Source organism: Sciurus carolinensis, chromosome 13 (assembly GCF_902686445.1).
Source record: "Sciurus carolinensis chromosome 13, mSciCar1.2, whole genome shotgun sequence".
In the NCBI taxonomy this organism is placed as follows: Eukaryota; Metazoa; Chordata; class Mammalia; order Rodentia; family Sciuridae; genus Sciurus; species Sciurus carolinensis.
In genome coordinates, this window is record NC_062225.1 from 42,355,266 (window position 1) to 42,376,235 (window position 20,970).

The window sequence follows — 20,970 nt, forward strand, 5'->3', positions numbered from 1 at the left end:
AAGTAAAAATAAAATCAACAAGACTGGTTATTATGGGATATAAGGAAAAATGTATCATTGTAGGTGACATTAATACCTACCCCTTCCCAGATTTCTCTCTCTCTCTCTCTCTCTCTCTCTCTCTCTCTCTCTCTCTCATATCAGGGATTGAACCCAGGGACACTTAACCACTGGGCCACACTCCCAGCCCTTATTTGTATTTTATTTAGAGACAGGGTCTCACTGAGTTGCTTAGAAATAAGTTGGCACACGTCTAAGGATTCTGGATTCTACTGTAGTGAACATTATGGAAATATGTAGCAAAAGAATGTTATTGAATTAGTGGACTTTAGAAATGTTTCGTGAACATTTGCATTTTATATTTTTGAATCATTTAGGTATTTATGCAAGCTCTCTGATCAGGAGTTACGACAGAGTGCGGCTCGTAACATGGCTGACTTAATGTGGAGCACAGTGAAAGAACCATTGGATACAACATTATGCTTTGATAAAGAAAGCCTAGATCTTGCATTTAAGTACTTTATGTCACCTACTTTGACTATGAGGTTGGCTGGATTGAGTCAGATAACAGTAAGATTTATTTGCTTTATTTTTGGTTATTTTTTTATTTGCCTGCCAGACTGTGATCATATTACTTACTGCCATTAATTAGCAGTTAACATTCTTGATTACTGCTCTTTTGCATGAATTACTTTGTATTGTCTTTACAAATAACTTCTGTATTATATCTTAAATATGAGGAGACTAGGCTTAGATTTATAAGGATTTATACCTTAGGTCTATTTGATTTCAGGTCTAGCTTTTTTTTTTTTTTTTTTTTTTTTTTTTTTTTTTTTTTTTGAGCCAGTATCTCACTATGTTGTCCAGGCTGACTTGGAACTCCTAGGCTTAAGTGATCATACTGCTTTAACCTTCCAAGTAGCTGGAACTACAGGCATATACCACTGTGCCTGACCACCATTTTTAAGAAGACTGTTCACTTTTTTTGTGGGGGTACAGGGGCTTGAACTCAGGGGCACTTGGCCACTGAGCAATATCCCTAGCCCTTTTGTGTTTTATTTAGGGATAGGATCTCACTGAATTGCTTAGCACCTTGCTTTTGCTGAGGCTGGCTTTGAACTCATGATCCTCCTGCCTCAGCCTCCTGAGCCTCTGGGATTACAGGTGTGCACCACTGTTCCTGACAAATTTTCATGTTTTTACATTTAGAGAGCATTGTTTTGGGAGGGGAAAAAATTGAAATAATTATAAACAGTTACTTAATTTGCTGGGCAGAAGCCACAAAATTTGGGCCCTAGACCACATTTGACCAATTGTAACGAGTTGTTTTGTATACATATTAAGTACTGTTTTAAATAGGGGAGAAATCACATAAGAATCTGTATTCTTGGCTTCTCTTGGAGAATGGTCAGAAGATCTGATATTCTTTGGTTGGCTTTGGGTTTTTTTTTTTTTTTTTTTTTTTTTTTTTTTTTTTTTTTTTTTTGGTGGAAATAGAAATAGAACCTAGGGCTTTGCACGTGTTAGGCAAGCACTCTACCACTGAGCTAACTGAACTACACCCCTAGGCTGGGCTTGTGGTCTTGCATTAGAATAATGTACTGAAGATAAGTAGTTAACTGAGTCCTTTAGAGTTGTAATACCTATTCTGTGGTTGACTTCTGATCCCCTTTGCTTTACTATTTACGTTTCCTGTCTGTCTGTACGGTAGGTACTTGAAAATCTAAAGTAGGTTAATTTTATTCATGTACAGATAACTCTTAAATGATTTTATCTAGAGAACCTTTCCTGAAACCTTCTGTCTGTATTGATATGTTGTTTGCTTTGCATGGTTTTTTTTTTTTCCCCCTTTCTTCCTTGTTCAGCTTTACTTTCTTTAATGTGCCTAATGTAATGAAGCATAAATATTACTTAAGAAATGAATTTTAGCATTTTGTTACGATAAAGGAAATAGTTAAATTAATTGAGAAGCATGTTTATCTGATTATCTGTCATATTCTGTAATTTTATCTGGTTATCTACATATATCAATTAGTTTGTGTTTCTTGCCTGTTGCTAACATAAGGATTTGGAAAAAAATTTTTTCTTTTTTCTAATCAGAATCAACTTCATACCTTCAATGATGTATGTAATAATGAATCATTGGTATCAGACACAGAAACGTAAGTAGGAGTGTTAATTTTTACATAAATATACCATTTGAATGTGTAGCCGTTGAAGTAGTAAATAATAATTGTGGCTTTTTTAGATTTGAACTATCTTCTAGAAATTTTTTGCCGTATGACTTAAATCTGTAAAGTCCTTAATAAGTTTTCAGAATAATATATTGAAGTATTTGTGGTGGTTTTGTGTGTGTGCGTGTGGTGCTGGGCATTGAACCCAAGGCATGGTAGGCAAGCATACTGCTGCTGAACCATATCCCCAGCCCCATTTCTATAATTTAAAAAAAAATACACTAACACGTAATATTGTTTGTCACAAAATCCTGAAGGATATGTAGTGAATTGTTGGTACTGATAATTTTCAGAAAGCATACTGTTTTAATTCAGGTTGATGTAACCATCATCCCATATATTGGTGGCTTATAAACAAGAAAGAAAATTTCTTGTGTTCTGGAGGTTGAAAATCTATGATTACCCTGCCAACCATGGTTGGGTTCTGGTGATTTGGTTTAAGATTGCTCTTTTCTTGTTGTGTACTCACATGGCTGAAAAAGAGAGAGCTCTTATAGATATGTTTTTTGGGCACCAGTCCTATTCATGAAGGCTCCACCCTTATGATCTAATTACCTCCTGACATTACCATGGGCTTCCCCTACCGCCAACAAAAATTAAGAATTCTTGGAATTTTTACTGCAGTAATGCTGCAAATGCCGGCTAGTGCTTTATGTTAGAGGAACAGTGGATAGGGAATATGATGGAACTCCATTCAAAAAAGCATGAAGAACATACATTCTGAGAAAACAGTAAAAATTTTGAGGGCTAGTTCATAAATTCACCCCCCCCCCCACCCCTTTCCTTGTATTGGAGATTGAAGCCAGGGTTCTTTACCACTGTGTCACATCCTCCCCAGTTCTTTTTATTTTGAAACAGGATCTTGCTAAGTTGCTTAGGCCTGGTCTTGAACTTGTAATCCTCATGCTTCAGCCTCCTAGGTTGAAGTGCATAAGTCACTGTGTTGGGCAGAATTTACCTGTTTTAAATGTATAGTTCAGTGAATTTTAGTTAAACTTCCCCATCATTTCACATGGTCCCTTTAGTTCATTTGTAGTCAGTTCTTTTTCCCAATCTCACTGATCTCCTTTCTCTATAGATTTTCCCATTTCTGACATTTCATATAAATGAAGTCATATGATAGTGATCTTTTTCTTCTGGCTTCTTTTTGTGTGTGTGGTGCTGGGGGTCAAAACTAGATCCTCTGCATGATAGGCACGTGGTCTACCACTATGCTACAACCCCCAGCCCTCTTCTGGAGTCTTGCACTTAGTATACTCTTTCTTCATCTCCTGTCTTTCCTGAGGTTCATCATATTGTAAGATATATTAGTACTCTATTTCTTTATATTGCCAAGTAGTATTAAATTGTATAAATATTCCATTTTTATTGTTTATTCATCTACCAGTTGATGAATATTTGGATTGTTTCACTATTTGGTTAATATGAGTAATGCTGCTGTACACATTTTGTGTACAGGTCTTTCTGTGGACCTGTATTTTGTGGGTAGATATTGAGGAGTAGGATTGCTGCTTCATGTGATAAATTTGTTAAATATTTTAAGAAACTTGTTTTTCCAATATTCTTAAATTATTTTACATTCCCGTTGGCAATGTATAAGGGTTTCATTTTTTTCCCATTCTCACCTGTACTTGTTACTGTATTTTTGATTATAACTCTTCTTATAAGTATAAAGTTGCATTTCTTTAATGGTTTTACTTTTCATTTCCTTAATCACTAATGATGTTGAACATCTGTGTGTGTGTGTTTTTGCAGGGATTGAGTCCTTGTGCATCCTTAACAGGTGCACTACTTTTGAGCTCCATCCTTAGTCCTGAACATCTTTTTATGTAGTTATTTGCCATTATGTTTCTTTTTTGGTGAATTGTTTGTGCCTTTGCCCTGTTTTTAATTGGTTGTTTGCTGTGTTCTGTGGCCTATCATGTGGTTTTTACTTCATCTTGTTCTGTGTTTGTTTAAGAAGACTGTGATTTGTTGTTAGATGGAGTGTTCCATAGATGTCTGTTAGGTCTGGTCTCATTGATTCATAGTATTGGCTCCCATATTCTCGTTGATTTTTCTACCTAGTTTTTCTGAAAGTAGGGTATTGGATTTTTAAGTTACAGTTGGTCCTTATTTTGTATTTGTGAATTCATGTGTTTGCTGTAGTTTTTCTGTAACCCCCAAATCAACCCTTGTGGCACAGTCATTCATACACATTCTTAGAGCAGTAGAACAGTTCAACATTCACATTCAAAGCTGAAGTTGAACAAGGCAACATTCTGCCATCTTGTATGTAGTGCAAGAAGATGGGCTCTGGTGCCAGTTGGATGGAATTTGAATACCAACTCCAGTACTTGATAGGAGGCAGCTTCATCTAAACAGTTCCAAACATCTTTTTCTCTTTTGTAAAATAGATGAAGTAAAATCTGTCAGTTTGAGTTGTTTTTAGGATTGAAGGTTACAATCTGTGTGTGGTATATTCATATTTCCCCTAGGATGAAGGGCTCATTATTCGTTAATTCATGGTTTGCAGGGACTATGTAGAATATGACTGTTGGAACAAGAAGAATGATCATACTGTTGAACTGTTTTTTTTTTTTTTTTTTTTTTTTTTTTTTAGTTTTTGCTTCATGTATTTTTGGGCTCTTTTGTTAGGTACTAATGTTTGCAGTTGTCATGTGATCCTGATAATTTGATACTTCTGTCATTAAAATTCTGTCATTAAAAGCTATCCTTCTATGTCTTTTTAATATTATTTTTGATTTTGTCTTTTTTTTTTTTTTTTTTTTTTGGTGGTACTGGGGATTGAACTCAGGGCCTTGTGCTTGTAAGGCAAGCACTTTACCAGCTGAGCTATCTCCCCAGCCCGATTTTGTCAATATTAATTGATATTAGTATGGCTCTTGTAGCCTTCTTGTAATTACTGTTTGATAATTGTTTTCCCATCCTTCTATTTTGTCTGTTTTTGAATCTAAAGTATGTATTTTGGAGGCAGCATGGAATTGGACATTTAAAAAATAAATCCAGCCCTACAGTCTTTTGGAGTTTTTAATCCATTCACTATTAATGCTATTTTACAGCTGGTTTTACATCTGCCATTTTGCTATTGATTTTGTCTTATGTTTTTATAGTCTTCCTTTATTGCCTTACTTTGCAGTATATAGGCATATTCTACTTTAATTCCATTTCTTTAATATTTAAAAAATTGTTTGCCAGGCAGTGAGACTGGAGGAGTGCAAGTTCAAAGCCAGCCTCATCAATTTACTGAGACTGTCTCAAAAAAAAAAGTAAACATATAGATATTTATATGTTTACATATGTAAAAAATAGAAGGATGGGGATGTAGCTCAGTTGTAAAGCACCTCTGGGTTTAATCATCAGTACCAAAAAACAAAAACATGTTTTTGGTGGTTTGCTTTAAGAGTTACAGTATATGTTTAACTTCATCAAATTAGTAGTGATTTAATAATAATATAAGAAGTTTGCTCCAAGGTAGCTATTTTAGTTTGTTCTGCATAAGAAGTCAGCTATTGATCATTTTGTTTGTTTAGTTGCTTTTATTTGACTACTTTCAGGAATTTTTTCTTTAGATTCCCCTGCCTGCCTGCCCCGTGATGTGGACTCTTTGTGATCAATTTCTTTTTGGTTATTCTGTTTGGGTTTTTTTTTTTTTTTTTTTAAATGTGTAAGTGTTTTAAATTCAGTTTGGGAAGTTTGGGCCAATATTTCTTCAAATATTATTTCTGTACTTCCCTGTCCTTTCTGGGAATAAACACACACACACATTTATATGCATACACACATATAAATACATACAAATAAATATTTAATAGGTAATACATATATATCTTTACATATATTTACATGTATATATATTTATCTCCAGAGTTCTGAGTGTTTGTTATTGATAATATAGTTGAATGTTTATTATTCATTTAGCTGTTACAAAAGTAATAGCGTATAAATACATTTGAAGCTTATGGATCATTAATTCAGTATGAATATCCAGAAATAGGTAAAATATATTAATTACTACTAGTAGTTTTTTAGCATTTTACCTTTTGTGACCCATATGTCTAATTCTCTTTTTAAAAGAAAATCTTTAGGGCTGGGGTTGTGGCTCTGGGGTAGGGCTCTTCCCTAGCATGCTTGAGGCACTGGTTCAATTCTCAGCACCTCATACAAATAAAACAAAGATCCGTTGACTACTAAAAAAGTATTTAAAAAAAATCTTTAGAACTTACTATAAAATAATTTTTGAATCAACAATAAGAAATGAAAATTACTCAGTATTTTCAGTTTTTTTGCATATAATTAACATGAAAAAATTGGAAATCTTTTATTGTACTTGATGTTTTAAAATCTGTTTTCTTCTACTCTTAGAATCTTCATTAGTATCAGGCAGTGACTTACAGTCTGGCTTGGAAATACTTGGTCTTTGTTCATCCTTTTGATAACCTACTTTCTTGATGTTATCTCATTGTAGGGGGCATGTTGGGAAACATACTATGGAAATTGAAAATTGGGAAGGCAAAGTCCTTAAGTAAGACAATAAATTACCAGCTAGTTGTTACATTTGGTATTCTCACTTGGGTACTCAGTTTTAGTTGTTAGGAATATCCTACCTTTTCAGTTACTTGTTTACAAAACCAGGAATATTAGCATTTATTTATTTATTTATTTATTTTTGCGGTACTGGGGATCGGAGCATTTAATACATTCCTCCTTAGTTACATTTTAGAGCGCTACGCACAATTAATTGTATGTAATCACTACTTTGTAGTTTGTATGGGAACAAATTCCAGTTTTCATCTGAGTGCCTTTTTGACATGGGGAAAGGATGATTTAAAAAAATTTTTTTTTAATGTACTATTTTTACTATTTGACTTTAGGTCCATTGCAAAAGAACTTGCAGACTGGCTTATTAGCAACAATGTAGTGGAACATATATTTGGACCAAATTTACATATTGAGGTTTGTGGACAATTACGTGGTTTTCGTATTTTATAGACAGAAGAACATTTTTAAAAATTAACTACATTAAGTTTTCCTTTTCCAGATTATCAAGCAGTGCCAAGTGATTTTGAATTTTTTGGCAGCAGAAGGGCGACTGAGTACTCAGCATATTGACTGCATTTGGGCTGCAGCACAGGTAAACTTAATAACTCACATTTATTGAGCAATTCTTTATTATATGTTCTAAGTCTTACTTCCTTTTAGGGTAAATTCTGTTATCATTATAACTAAGGAGAACAAGATTTGGAAAAGTTGAGAATGGAATTTCTGAGGTCTGGTTTCAGAGTCCATGTGTTACTACGTTACTGATAGAACTGAAAGAAACCAAAGTTGGTTAATTAAAACATTACAAAACAGTCTTGTAAAGTCTTTATAAAGGGACATTTTCCTGTTCTGCTTTATATCGTTTACCCTTGTATCTTGACTGTGTTATGTTAATTTTCTGTTGTACCAGTTTTTTTCTTTTTTTTTTTGAATAGGAATGTATCTATCAATAAAATTCAGAATCCTAAAAGTAAATATAAAAGGCATATTAAACATATTCTCCTTTACCTCTCTGAAGCATGTAGTTCTATCTCAGTTGCATCAAAGATTTTCTGTATAAACAGCAGATCATATGTGTTCTTCTCTTTTTTTCCACAGATGTAGCATAGCAAACATACATGGCTTTTTTGAACTAAAATTTTATTCTGGAAAGTTCACATCATTATAAAAAATGCTTTCTTATTATTTTGTTAGGGATCAAACTCCAGGTTTCACACATGCTAAAACAAGTGTATCACTGAACTTCATCCCCAGACATTCTTTTCTTTCTTTTTTTTTAACATACATACATATATATATGTGTGTGTGTGTGTGTGTGTATATATATATATACATATTATATATATACACATATTTTATATATATATATATATATATATATATACACACACATATATATAGTTACTTAGTTGGACATAATGCCTTTATTTTTATGTGGTGTAAGGATCAAACCCAGGGCCTCACACGTGCTAGGCAAGCACTCTACCACTGAACCATAACCCCAGCCCTCCCCATACCTTTAAAAGACTGTATGGTGTTTCATTATTTGTATTTATTTAATTTAACCAGTTCTCATTCATGGACATTATTATTGTTATTATTATTATTATTTTAATTTTTTTTAGTTGTTGATGGACCTTTATTTATATGTGGTGCTGAGAATTGAACCCAGTGCCTCGCACATGCTACACAAGTGCTCTACCACTGTGCCACAACCCAACCCTGAACATTATTTTTTCCCCAGTCTTTTCTATTATAAACAGTGCTACAAATAATAGCGTTTTTTTTTTTTTTTTTAAATAGTTGTGAGTTTATAGGAGGGATAGGAAGGGGGAAAAGGGGATACTTTAAATGGAGAGAGTGTGTTCTCTCAAGAGTGGAGAAGGATGGAACTCCCCTCTTGCCCTCTTATTTTGAATAGGGTCCCAGAGAAGTTTGCAGAGAGTCTCACTCAGGTCCATCTTTTGACTTTTGACTGACAGCATAGGAACTGCATGGACTGCCTCCAGAGAGGATGGCGTGGTGTCCACAGAGTTGTATATTAAGGAAATTGAATCTTCCTGTTTTTGCCTCAATTTCCTGTCCCCCTCAATTGGTTTATTACCCTTTGAATGCCTTAAGCAAACTTTTTCTCTGAGGGTCTTGATGTTTTAGTGCCAGGGTGATTGGGGGTTATGATAGTTTCAGTGATCAGGGGTAGTTTATGTCACCTAATAGGGTATGATCTAGAAACAATAGTGTTTCTTAAGGGGATGTAATTATGGTAATTATGGCCGGAGGAGGTTTTAACATACTAAGGCCCCCATCTTTCAGGTGCTTCTGTCAGCTAAGGCTCCCTGTGACTGTTCATTGTCTTTTCTTGGCTTAACCATTCATTGATGACTAGCTACCTAACATTCTCCCTCTTCAGGACTTGGGTCCCTAAATTCTTTTAGGTATTTGGGCATTGACCATCTCTCACTGCTTTCTGCAGAGAGAAGGCAGAAACCCTTGTACTTTATCAGGTGCAACATGGACAGTTAAGGATATGTAGCATCAGGGAAATTAAAGGTCCATGGTGGTGGTTGGTGAATGACTAGACGAGGCATAAATGTGTAGTTGCATGTGTAGTTGCAGGCCTGTTGTTCCCTGATTCCTGGCTGACCTTAGAGGGCAAGGGCCAAAATTTTGACTGCTTTTTCCTTAGCCCTTTTACTCACTTATCTTGGTTCTCCATGTTTTGGTTTTGTAAGTATTTATTTAGTATTGGGAATTGAACCCAAAGGAATCTACCACTGAGCCACATCCCCAGTAACCAGCCCCGCTACCCTTTAAAAAAAAAAATTTTTTTTTTTTTGTGGGGGGGAGACAACTTTGCTCAAAATAAGAGTTGTTGAGACTGGCTTTGAACTTGGAGTCCTCCTGCCTCAGCCTCCTGAGTTGCTGGGATTACAGGCATGTATCACCACCAAGTTTAAAGTTTATTTTAATTTAAGGATTTTACTGTGGTCCTGCCCTCCCTATTCCCCCAGTACTGAAGATGGAACTTGGTGGTGCTTTATCACTGGGTTACATCCTCAGTCCTTTATTTTATTTGAAATTTTATTTTGTGATAAACTCTCACTGAATTGCCAGGGTAGGCCTTGAATTTGTGATTCTCTTGTCTCAGTCTCCCTTGTCACTGGGAGGCATGGACCTCTGCACCTAACTGCTGTTGTTTCTTATTGTTTTGTTTTTGAACCTAACACAGATGTAAAATGATTGTGAATTTTTGTATTTTGAGTTTTTAATTTATGCCCCAAACATAACTGATTTCAGAGTATCCAAATTTGGTTGCTTTGTTTCAAAAGAGTCTTGCACAAATTTTTTGTTTTCTCCCCTCTGAACTAAATTTTTGAGGTCATATAACTTACCTGATATACACAAACATAGACACACATACACAATTAACCCAGGTCATTGTTCAGTAGTTATGGGATTGACTGCTGCTTTTTTCATTGTTTGTATTACAGTTTTTATAGTGGAATCCAAGGATAAAATGAATAAATATGACAAAATTGACAGAAAAAGAAATGAAACTGGTTATAAATTCTTGAAAAGTGCTTATCTTTTTATAATTAAAAAATATAAATGTAGATAACAAAATAGCATTTTTCATTTATAGGTAACTCCCATTATGTTTAATAATACAATTTGCTGACTAGGGTATAGTTTAACTTCTGGCTAACAATATAATGTCATTTTGTTTATGGTAATGTATCTTATAAGTACATGTACAAGAAGATGTTCACTTCAGTACAAGAATATCTGACTCTGAGTAGTTAAATGAGTTTTGGGAAATTTATGTAATAAAATGCATGAGAAGAACTAGAGTGCCTTTATTATATTCATGTGGAACAATCACCAAGAAATACTTTTATTAGACATGAATGGATAAACAGATGTTTTATTAAGAGAAACAACAAACAGAGTGTGTTTTCTCAGCATACGTAAAGACAGTCTTAGGCTGGTGTTGTTGTTCAGAGGTAGTGTGCTTGCCTAGCATGTGTAAGGCATTGGGTTTGATCCTTGGCACCACATATAAATAACTAAAATAAAAGTATTGTTTCCATCTACAACTAAAAATATTAAAAATAAATAAAGACAGTCTTAAAAATAGATTGTTTAAGGTGATAGATATGCTAATTACCCTGATTTGATCTTTATACAATGTGTGCATGTATCAAAAAATACTCCATAAATAGGGCTGGGAAGATAGCTCAGTTGGTAGAGTGCTTGCCTTGCAAACACAAAGTCCTGGGTTCGATCCCCAGCACCACAAAAAAAAAACAAAAACAAAAACAAAAAAAACTCCATAAATATGTATAATTATTATGTCAATTAAAATCTAAAAAAAATGAAAATACATAGAATGCATATACATGATTTTTGTACATGGAAACACCTGGAACTCTTGGAAACATACACAAGAAATTTTGAGAGATTCGTGGAGGTGTAGACTAGGTGGGAGACGTCCTTTTTATTGTGTTTATGTATGCTTTGAAATTTTTACATGTATATGTTAGTTTTTCTGTAAATACAAAATCTAGTATATAAACATTTTAATTTGAAGTATCTTCTCTGCCATTTAAAGTTACTATTCTGACTGGATTGGGTCACAAGATCTTTCCATTTTCCCTTTCCCTTACTCTTTTTTTTTTTTTTTTTGGTTGGGGGCGGTGCTGTGGTGGGGGTTTGCTGGGAATCCAGCAACCCAGGCCCTTGCTTGCTATGAAAGCACCACTACTGAGCTATATCTCCAGTCCCTCTACTTGCCATTAAACCATAAATCTTCCCATCACAGAACTTTAAAAAATAAATTTCAGAATTATTCAATTCTCTTAGAATTTGTTGTTAAATGCTTTTCAAATTTTAAGGACTTCTGCATAAATTTACATAACTTGTGACTTTTGGTATAATTTTCATGTCTTGATAGGAACCAAATTCCCTAGAATGTAGAAGGGGGTCTTAGGTATTATCTGAGTCAGATATACAGTGTGCATAATTTGGAGAGATATAGTTCATACTTTTTATCAGGTTCTTAAAGGTGTTAGTGATGCCTAATTTTTCAGATATACAGTGTGCATAATTTGGAGAGATATAGTTCATACTTTTTATCAGGTTCTTAAAGGTGTTAGTGATGCCTAATTTTAGGAACACTGACAAATACTGGGGTAATTATTAGCTTCAGCTTCTGTATACAAATTTAGGTTGCTGCCTTATGAGACATTGTAGAATGCTAATGTGTTAATCACTATACTTAATTGTAGTCTGGCCACTGTAATATCTTTTTTCTTTATTGCGTCTTATGATTTGAGTCCTATTTCTTCTTGCCTTTTCAGGCACTGTTATTAAAGTAAGTGAATATTCTTTCTATTATATATTCAGGTTTTTTATGCCTGTAGGACTTTTTTGTCTTTTTTATTGTTATTTTTTATTGTTGGGTCTCTCCATATACCTCTGCTGTCTTTCATATTTAAGAAAGACAACGAGGTAAGTAATACAGATATTTTAGAGTATTTTGAACTACTACTAGTAGATCTGTCTCAATGGACCACCTTTTGGAACCTTTTTGGGAGGTGGTAATGAAGGCATAACTTCTTGTACTCTTCAGTGTCATCAGGTTTTCAGTTTGTGGAACACAAGTTAAAGATTTTGAAGGGGCACTAATTGTGCCTTTGTATAATTTTTTATCCCAGGGAAAAGCCCTGGTGAATGGGTAATACAGGTTGGTTGCTTGTATTTTCCTGACCAACAGATGGTTGACAGATTATTGTTCTTTATAGAAAATGTCACTTAAATCCTTGTTTTTATTTCCATGTCTTGGTCATGCTTTCCATGAAATATGTTACTGTGAACCCAGAATATATTTCTTAGTTATACTGGGGAGATTGTCTAACCTACTTCCTGAGTAGCTCCATGTCTTATTCTAAGCCCAAACTTTCTCTGCCATTATATTTTTAAAAGGTGTTCCCACTTGTTATGGGTTAGATATGAGGTGTCCCCCAAAAGCTCATGTGTGAGACAATGGAAAAATGTTCAGAGGTGAAATGATTGGGTTAGAGAAGTATAACCTAATTCACCGATATGGATTAACGAAGTGGGAATTGTAGGGTGACTAAAGGAAGAAGGTCCCTGGGGATATGCCTTTGGGGTTTATATTCTGTCCCTGGTGAGCAGAACTGTTTTCTGGTTACCATGTCCTGAGCTGTCTTCTACCATTCTCTTCTGTCATAATGCTCTGTTTTACTTTGGGTCCAGAGCTATGGAGTCCCCTGACCATGGACTGAACCTCTGAAACTGTAAGCCAAAATAAACTTTTCTTCCTCTAAGGTGTTGTTCTTAGGTATTTTTGTTATAGCAACTACAGGAGGACTAAAACTCCTTTCATTTTAGTCTTTTAGAAGACTAAAATCTCACATCCATTGGCAACTTTTGTTTTTTTGGGGGGTTTGTTTCTTTTCTTTTTTTTTGGTGCTGGAAATTGTACCCAGGGCTTTGTGCTTGCTAGGCAAGCTCTCTACCAACTGAGTCATATCCCCAGTCCCGTTTCTTCTTATCATAATGATTTATTTCTCATTTCTGTAGGATGAAGAAAATATGTTACCAATTTTCTCCTACTTTATCATTTTTATTTCCCAGTTTAAAAAGTTATTGTACTTTATCATATATAACATTTAATTTCAGTATTTGAACCATAATTTCCATAGTCGTTCAGTATTTATTCTGTTTTGAAGTATATGACTCAACCACAAATCCTTTTTTCTTGTTATTTTTCTCATTCCCTTTCCCTTTATTCCAGTTAATGCATATTTATTTTGTAAATTCACATAAAAACCTTCCATTTTGCCTAAAGAGAAATTTGTAAATATTATAGTTTTTCTACATGCTTGAGATGTCTTTTCTTTATCCTTGAAAAGGGACTTGACTAAATAAATAGGATACTAAAACCAATTTTATTTCCCCTTATAACTTGATATTAGACATGATTATATTATTTCTAAGCAAATAAGGTGGGGGAAATGTATTGTTAAGGTATATGCCTGTTATCTCTCATTGGAAAGTTTTCTCTCGTGGGTTTTCCAAGTGTTAATATATTGAGGGTTTTTGGTTTGTTTTGTTCCATTTTTGGTTGATGACATATATAAATATATTTTTTCACTTTCATTCTTTTTATTATGGTAAAATATACACAACATAAAACTTACCATTTTAACCATTCATAAGTGTACAACTCAGTGGCATGAAATACATTTGTTAGATAACTGTCCCTTTTTTGCCTCATCATCCCCAATAAAACTGAACATTTTAAATAGTAATTTCCAATTCTTTCCTTCCCTTTCCTTCCCTTCCCTTCCCTTGCCTCTGGTTTCTTCTAATCCATATTCTGTCTTTATTAGTTTACCTTTAGAAGATAATTCTGTGTATGCCTTATTTCAGTAAACAGAGTTTTCAAAGTTTGTCTGATCATCATGCACATCAAAATTTCGTTTTTATGACTGAATCATGTTTTATTGCATGTATGTTCCACTTTTTGGTCTATTGCATTGATGGACATTTGAGTTGCTTCATTTTTTGGCTGTTGTGAATGAGGCTGATAAGAACATGGGTATGCATATACCTGTCAGAGTCCTTACTTTGATTTGTTTTGTATAATGTATTTAGAAGTGGTATTTCAGGATCATATTGATTAATTCTGTGGTGAACCTTTTGAGAAACTGCTGAATGTTTTCTTCAGTGTCTGCACCATCTTATATTCTTACAGTAGAGGGTTCCATTTTCTGAATATTCTTGATAATACTTGTTATTTGCTTTTCTAAAATTTTTTAGCCATCCTGTTGGATGTGAATTTGTGTCTGCTTGTGTTTTTTGTTTGCATTTTTCTAATGACTAATGATATTGGAGAGCCACCCTTTCGTGTATTTATTGACTAGTTATTTTCCTTTTTAAATTCACTTTTTTTTTTAACTTTATTTTTTTGTGTGGTGCTGAGGATTGAATCCAGTGTCTCAAACATGCGAGGCAAGTGCTCTACTACTGAGCCACAACCACAGCCCAAGTTGTTTATTTTCTTTGGAGATATGTCTATTATAACATTTTGCTGAATTTTCACTTGGGTCATTTTTGGTTTTTGTTGTTGAATTTTAGAAATTCTTTATATATTCTGAATGGTAATCTTTTATCAGGCATATAATTTGCATAAATTTTTCTTTGAGACTCTAGTCTTTTCACTTTAATTTTTGTTAGCATTGAAAAAATAAAATTGGATATATTTAGGTATACAAGTTGATAATTTGATTTACATTGTGAAATAATCATAATCAAGCTAACATACCCATTGCTTCACTTAGTTACCTTTCCCCCATCTCTTTCTCCTTTCCTTTCTTTCTTTTCTTCTTTTGTATTTTGGTGAGAGCACTGTTAAGATCTACCCTCTTGGCAAATTTTTAAGCATATGAAGTTGTGGTGTTGTGGTTTTGCTTATGCTGGCAGTTGAACCCAGAACCTTAGGTGTGCTAGACAAGTGCTCTACTACTAAATCATGCCCCCAGACCCAATATAGTATTGTTAATTATAGTCATGTTGCTGTATAGAAATGTCCAGAATTTATTTATGTTACATAATTAAAATTTCATACCATTTAATCAACATCTTTCTACCTCGCCCTCCTTCCAGCTCCTGGCATACACAGTTCTGTATGTTGCTAGGGCTTTGATGTTTCGAATGTGTATGTAAGTGAAATAATACAGTATTTGTCTTCTGTGTCTGTTGTCTTTTTATTTTTTTCTTTTAATGTGGTACTAGGGATTAAGCAAATGCTAGCCAAGCTCTCTACCACAGAGCTGTCTCCAGGCCTTTCTATTTTGAGACAGGGTTTCACTGAGTTGCCTAAGCTGAACTTAACTTTGTGATCCTCCTGCCTATGTTTGTGGAATAGCTGGGATTACAGGTGTGTACCACTGTGTCTGGCCATCTGTCTTACTTCTCTTCAGGTAATTTCCTCAACGGTCACCAATGTTATTGAAAATGAATTTCCTCTCTTTAAAGTCTGAATACATACTGTTCCTACATGCATATGTATTTATCCATACCACATTTTGTTTACTCATTCACCTGTGGAAAGATAAGGTTGTTTCTGTATCTTGGCTATTTTGAATAATGCTTTGATGAATATGGGAGTGTAGATACCAGTTTGAGATAACTGGTTTGTTTTCTTTGGGATTGTATCCACAAGTGGGATTGCTGACTTGTAATTCTGTTTGTTTTTGAGAACTTCCATATTGTTATATTGTTTTCTATAATGTCTGTGCAAATTTATATGTCCAGCAGCAGTGTAGGAGGGATTCTTTTTCCCCATGTCCTCACTAGCCCTTATTATCTTTTGCCTTTTAAGTGATAGTCATTCTAACTGGGTTGAAGTAATATCTCATGATTTTGATTGTATTTCTTGATGTTAAGTACTATAGAGCACTGTTAATTCATACTTGCCTATTTGTATGTCTGTTTTTGAGAAATGTCTATTAAGTCTTTTGCCCATTTTAAAATTATTTGCTTTTTTGTTGACTTGTATGAGTTCCTTAATATGTGTTTGTTGGAAATTAACCCCTAACCAGAAACGTAGTTTGCAGCTGTAACTTTTTTTGGGGGGTACAGGGATTGAACCCAGGGGTGCTTAACCACAGAGCCACATCTGTGTCTTTTTAAATTTTTTGAGACAGGGTCTTGTAAAGTTGCTGAGACTTGACTGGCTTTGAACTTGGAGTTCTCCTGCCTCAGACTCCTGAGTTGCTAGGATTTTTTTTGTTGGATCCTAAGTATTGTCCTGTATATACAAATAACATAATCTGTAAACAGATAATTTTTCTCTTTCTGATTTGTATGCCTTTTTTTTTGTCTAATAGCTGGAACTTTCACTATTAATTTGAATAGAAGGGGTGAGATTGGGCATCCTTTCCTCATCCTGGATCTTAATGGAAAGAGAAACTTAGTTTTTACCCACTGATTATGATAGTAGCTGTAAATATGAATTTTCCTATGTTAGGTAAATTCCTTTTCTACTTTTTTTTTTTTTTTTTTGTGGTGGTGGTGGTGCTAAAGATCGAACTCAGGGCCTTACATATGCTAGGCAAGTGCTCTACCACTGATCTACATCCCCAGCTCCTTTTTTTTTTTTTTTCCTTAAAAATGTAATCCTGGGACTGGGGAGATAGCTCAACTGGTAAAAGTGCTTGCCTCACAAGCTCAAGGCCCTGAGTTCGATCCCCAGTACCGCCAAAAAAAAAAAAAAAAAAAAAAAAGTAATCCTGATTAGATGGTGGTTTATTTTTTTTTTCTTTTTGTACCTAGATTTGAACCCAGGGGTGCCTAACCACTGAATCACATCTCCACCTCCCTGCCTTTTTTTTTTTTTTTTTTTTTTTTTTAATTTTGAGATGGGGTCTTGCTAAGTTGTTTATGTCCTTTTGATGTTGCTGAAGTTAGCCTCAAACCTTTGATCTTCCTGCCTCAGCCTTCTGAGTCTCTCAGATTACAGGTGTGTGCCACCATGCTCCTCTGTGATGTTCAATTTTGTGAGATGCTATTTTTGCAATTACTGAAATGTGATAATGTGTTTTGTGTGTGCATGTGTGTTACGTGTGTGTGTGGTGCGTCTTACTGGGAATTGAACCCAGGCCTGCTTTACCAGTGAACTACATTCCCAACCACGCCCCCCCCCCCTTTTTTTTTTTTAAGTTTGAGATATCTTCTTGCTGAGGCTGATGTCAAACTTGGATTCTTGCTTCAGTCTAAGGAGTGCCTGAGATTACAAGCACGTGCCACCATGCTTAGCAATGCTGTTAAACTTTCATAGTTTCCTTTTTGTATTATTCATTACTGGTTTATAGAAACAATATTGATCTTAAACCTTGAAGTGGAATTTAGTTCATACCTCAGTAGCTTTCTCATGAACTTTTTTGAGTTTCCTGTGTGTATATATATGATCATGTATATTATTTGCAAATAGAGAAGGTTTTGTCTAATTTGGATGTCCTCTTTTTTTTGTTTTTGCTGAATATCTCAATCTAGAACACTGTTGAGTAGTAGTCATGAGTATATTTGATTTGTTCTGATCTTCAGAGTCAGTCTGTTGATCATCTGTAAGTTGTTTTTAAATTTTTTTTTTCTTGATGGATCTTTATTTTATTTATTTATATGTGGTGCTAAGACTTGAACTCAGTGCCTCACACCTGCTAGGCAAGTACTCTACCTCTGAGCTATAACCCTAGCCCCCTTATTTTCATTTTAGCTTCTAGTTGTGATTCCTGGTTTTTTTTAAAAAGTAAGTATATCTAAATGTTTGTCATCTTTTAAATCTTTTAGAAGAACCCATTTTATGTTTTGTTGAATATTTTTTTTCCCCTTGTTTGGTTTTCTGTTTTCTATTTTTTATCATTTCTAATTTTTTTACTCCCCTCCTTCTGCTATCTTTGGATTTATTTTGTTTTCTAGTTCCCTGTGTTTAAAAGTTTTGTTGTTCATTTGAGATCTTTATTTTTAATGTATTTTTGCATTTGTAAATATGAACTTAGATTTATAAATATAAATTACCCTCTATGGGACTGATGGTATAGCTCAGTGGTAGAGTGCTTGCCTAGCATGCATGAGGCCATGGATTCAATCCCTAGCATCACCCAAAACAAAAGAAACCCTCTGAGGATTGCTTTCTCTGCATCCACTTACTTTCATTTTGTTGTGGTTTTGTTTTGATTCATCTGTTTTTTTAACTTACCTTGTGATTTCTTCTTTGAACCATCGGTTATTTGTATTGTTTAATGCCTATATATTTATGAGTTTTACAGTTTTCCTTTTGATATTTATTTTTTAGATTCATCTTGCTTTTAAAAACTTTTGGTCTAACATACAGTCTTTCTCTGAAGACTGTCCCTTGTGGTGAGGATAATGTGTTTTCTCCTGTTGTTGAGTGGATTGTTGTGTGTGTGTTAGGTTTTTAGTTTATTGTGTTGTTTAAGTCTTCTCTTTCTTATTCAGTTTCTGTCTGGCTTACTTATTTTCTGTTCTTTTAGAAATATCATTGTTCTATTATATTTTTCTCTTCATTTCTGTTAATTGTTACTTCATAATGGTTATAATTGTTAGAGTTTCTTGTATTGAACCTTTTATTAATAAATGATGTCTTTTTGTCTTTGGTAATGTTTTAAAATTTTTAAAAATTGTGGTTAAAAAATTGTACAATTCAGTTTGTGAAGTATATTTACATTGTTGTGTAACAGATCTCTAGTAGGACTTTTTCATATTACAAAACTGAAACTGTATATCCACTGAGAAGTTTCTCCTTATTTCTCCCTTCACTTACCCCCTGGGACCCCTCCTTTCTACTTTTTTTGTTTCTGTGATTTTTGACTAGTATAGATATCTACTGTAAGTAGAATCATACTGCATCTGTCCTTTTGTGGCTTGCTTTACTTAGCATAGTGTCTTCAGGAAATGTCCATATTGTTAGATGTGACAAGATTTTCTTTGTAAGGCTGAATAAGACTCTGTTGTATGTATATATCTCATTTGTTCATTAATTAAAGAAATATTTTTAGTTATAGATGGTCACAATACCTTTATTTTATTTTTATGTGGTGCTGAGAATTGAACTCAGTGTATCACATGTGCTAGGCAAGTGCTCTACCACTGAGCATCAGCCTCATTCATTTTTTTTTTTTTTATATTTTGATTGCTTCCACATCTTGATTATTGTGAATAATATTGCAGTGATTGTGGTCGTGCAAGTATCTCTTTGAGGTCCTGTTTTGAATTATTTTGGATATGTACCCAAGAGAGATTGTTAGGTCAAAGGGGAATTCAGTTTTCTTAAGACTATTTAATATTTAAATTCCATCTTACTTGATGTTAGTATAGCCAATTGAATTTGCATTTGCTCACTTTTTGCAGGGAGTATTTCTGTATATCCTTTTGCTTTCATGTTATTTGTACATTGAATATAAAGTCAACCTCTTTACAATTGTTGTACCATATTTTTTAATCCATTTTGCCAATCTGTCTTTTGATTGAATGCTTTAAAATAATTACTGATGGAGAGTTGCGTCATTTTGCCTTTCATATTCAGTTTGTCACAGAGCGTCTTTTGTCTTTCATTTCCTTCATTATTTTGTTTAGTTGCATTTTTTAAAATATGTTTTATGAGCTAGGGTGGTGGCTCAGTGGTAGAGCGCTTGCCTACCACGTGTGAGGCACTGGGTTCAATTCTCAGCACTGCATATAAATAAATGCATAAAGTGAAAATCCATCAACAACTAAAATATGTTTAAAAAACATTTTTTATAACATTCATTCATTTTTTAATTTTTATGTGGTGCTGAGGATGGAACCCAGTGCCTCATATGTGCTAGGCAGTGCTCTACCGTTGAGCCAAACCCCAACCCTAGTTACATTTTTTTAAGTTGAACATTTTTATTCCCTTTTCACTTCTTTTTGTGTTTAACATGGCGATTACACTTAACGTCCTAAAGGTGTAAGTCTAATTTAAATTTATACCAATTTAACTTTAGCGCCGTATAAAAACTGTGCTCCTATATGACTCCATCCCATCCATTTTTGTATCGATGCCACAGATTATAGCTTGGTACATCGTGTGTCCAATAACAAGACTAATTTTTTTTGTATTTTGCATTTTAAATAACGTAGAAAATAAAAGTAATTACAAACCAAAATTACAATAAATCTTGCTTTTTATTCATTAGTACAGTATATCTATACATAACAGTGTAGTTCATTTTGACATATTCATATATACATACAATGTAGTTTGCTCTATTTCAATCTCTAGTACTTTGTTTTCTTCTTCACCTTTCTGTTCCTGATAATAATTGACTCTATATTTTATCAGATTTTTCTTCATTACTGCTCAGCTTCCTTTCACTTAAGTCTTGAGGGTATTGTTTTAGCAAATCTTACAGGGCTGGTCTGGTGGTAACAAATTCCTTCTGTATTTGCTTTTCTTTGTAGTAATTTTCTCATTCTGAAGGACAGTTTTGTTGAATATAGAAATCTTGGTTGAAAGGTTTTTTTTTATTTCAGCCCTTTGAATATATAAACTCACTGCCTTCTGGCCTCCAACATTTTTTATGAAAAATTGATAATCTTATTGAAAATCTTGTATACAATG

The 20,970-nt window shown here is 34.0% G+C and overlaps 1 protein-coding gene across 1 annotated transcript in view; it reads left to right on the forward strand.

Annotated features, from left to right (window-relative positions):
- The window catches only part of Usp34 (ubiquitin specific peptidase 34), a 221,303-nt gene that overhangs the window by 51,921 nt on the left and 148,412 nt on the right, over window positions 1–20,970 (forward strand). The window contains 4 exon segments of the mRNA XM_047522220.1: window positions 378–570; window positions 2,101–2,162; window positions 7,109–7,190; window positions 7,276–7,368. Coding sequence (XP_047378176.1) covers window positions 378–570; window positions 2,101–2,162; window positions 7,109–7,190; window positions 7,276–7,368 — 430 coding nt within the window.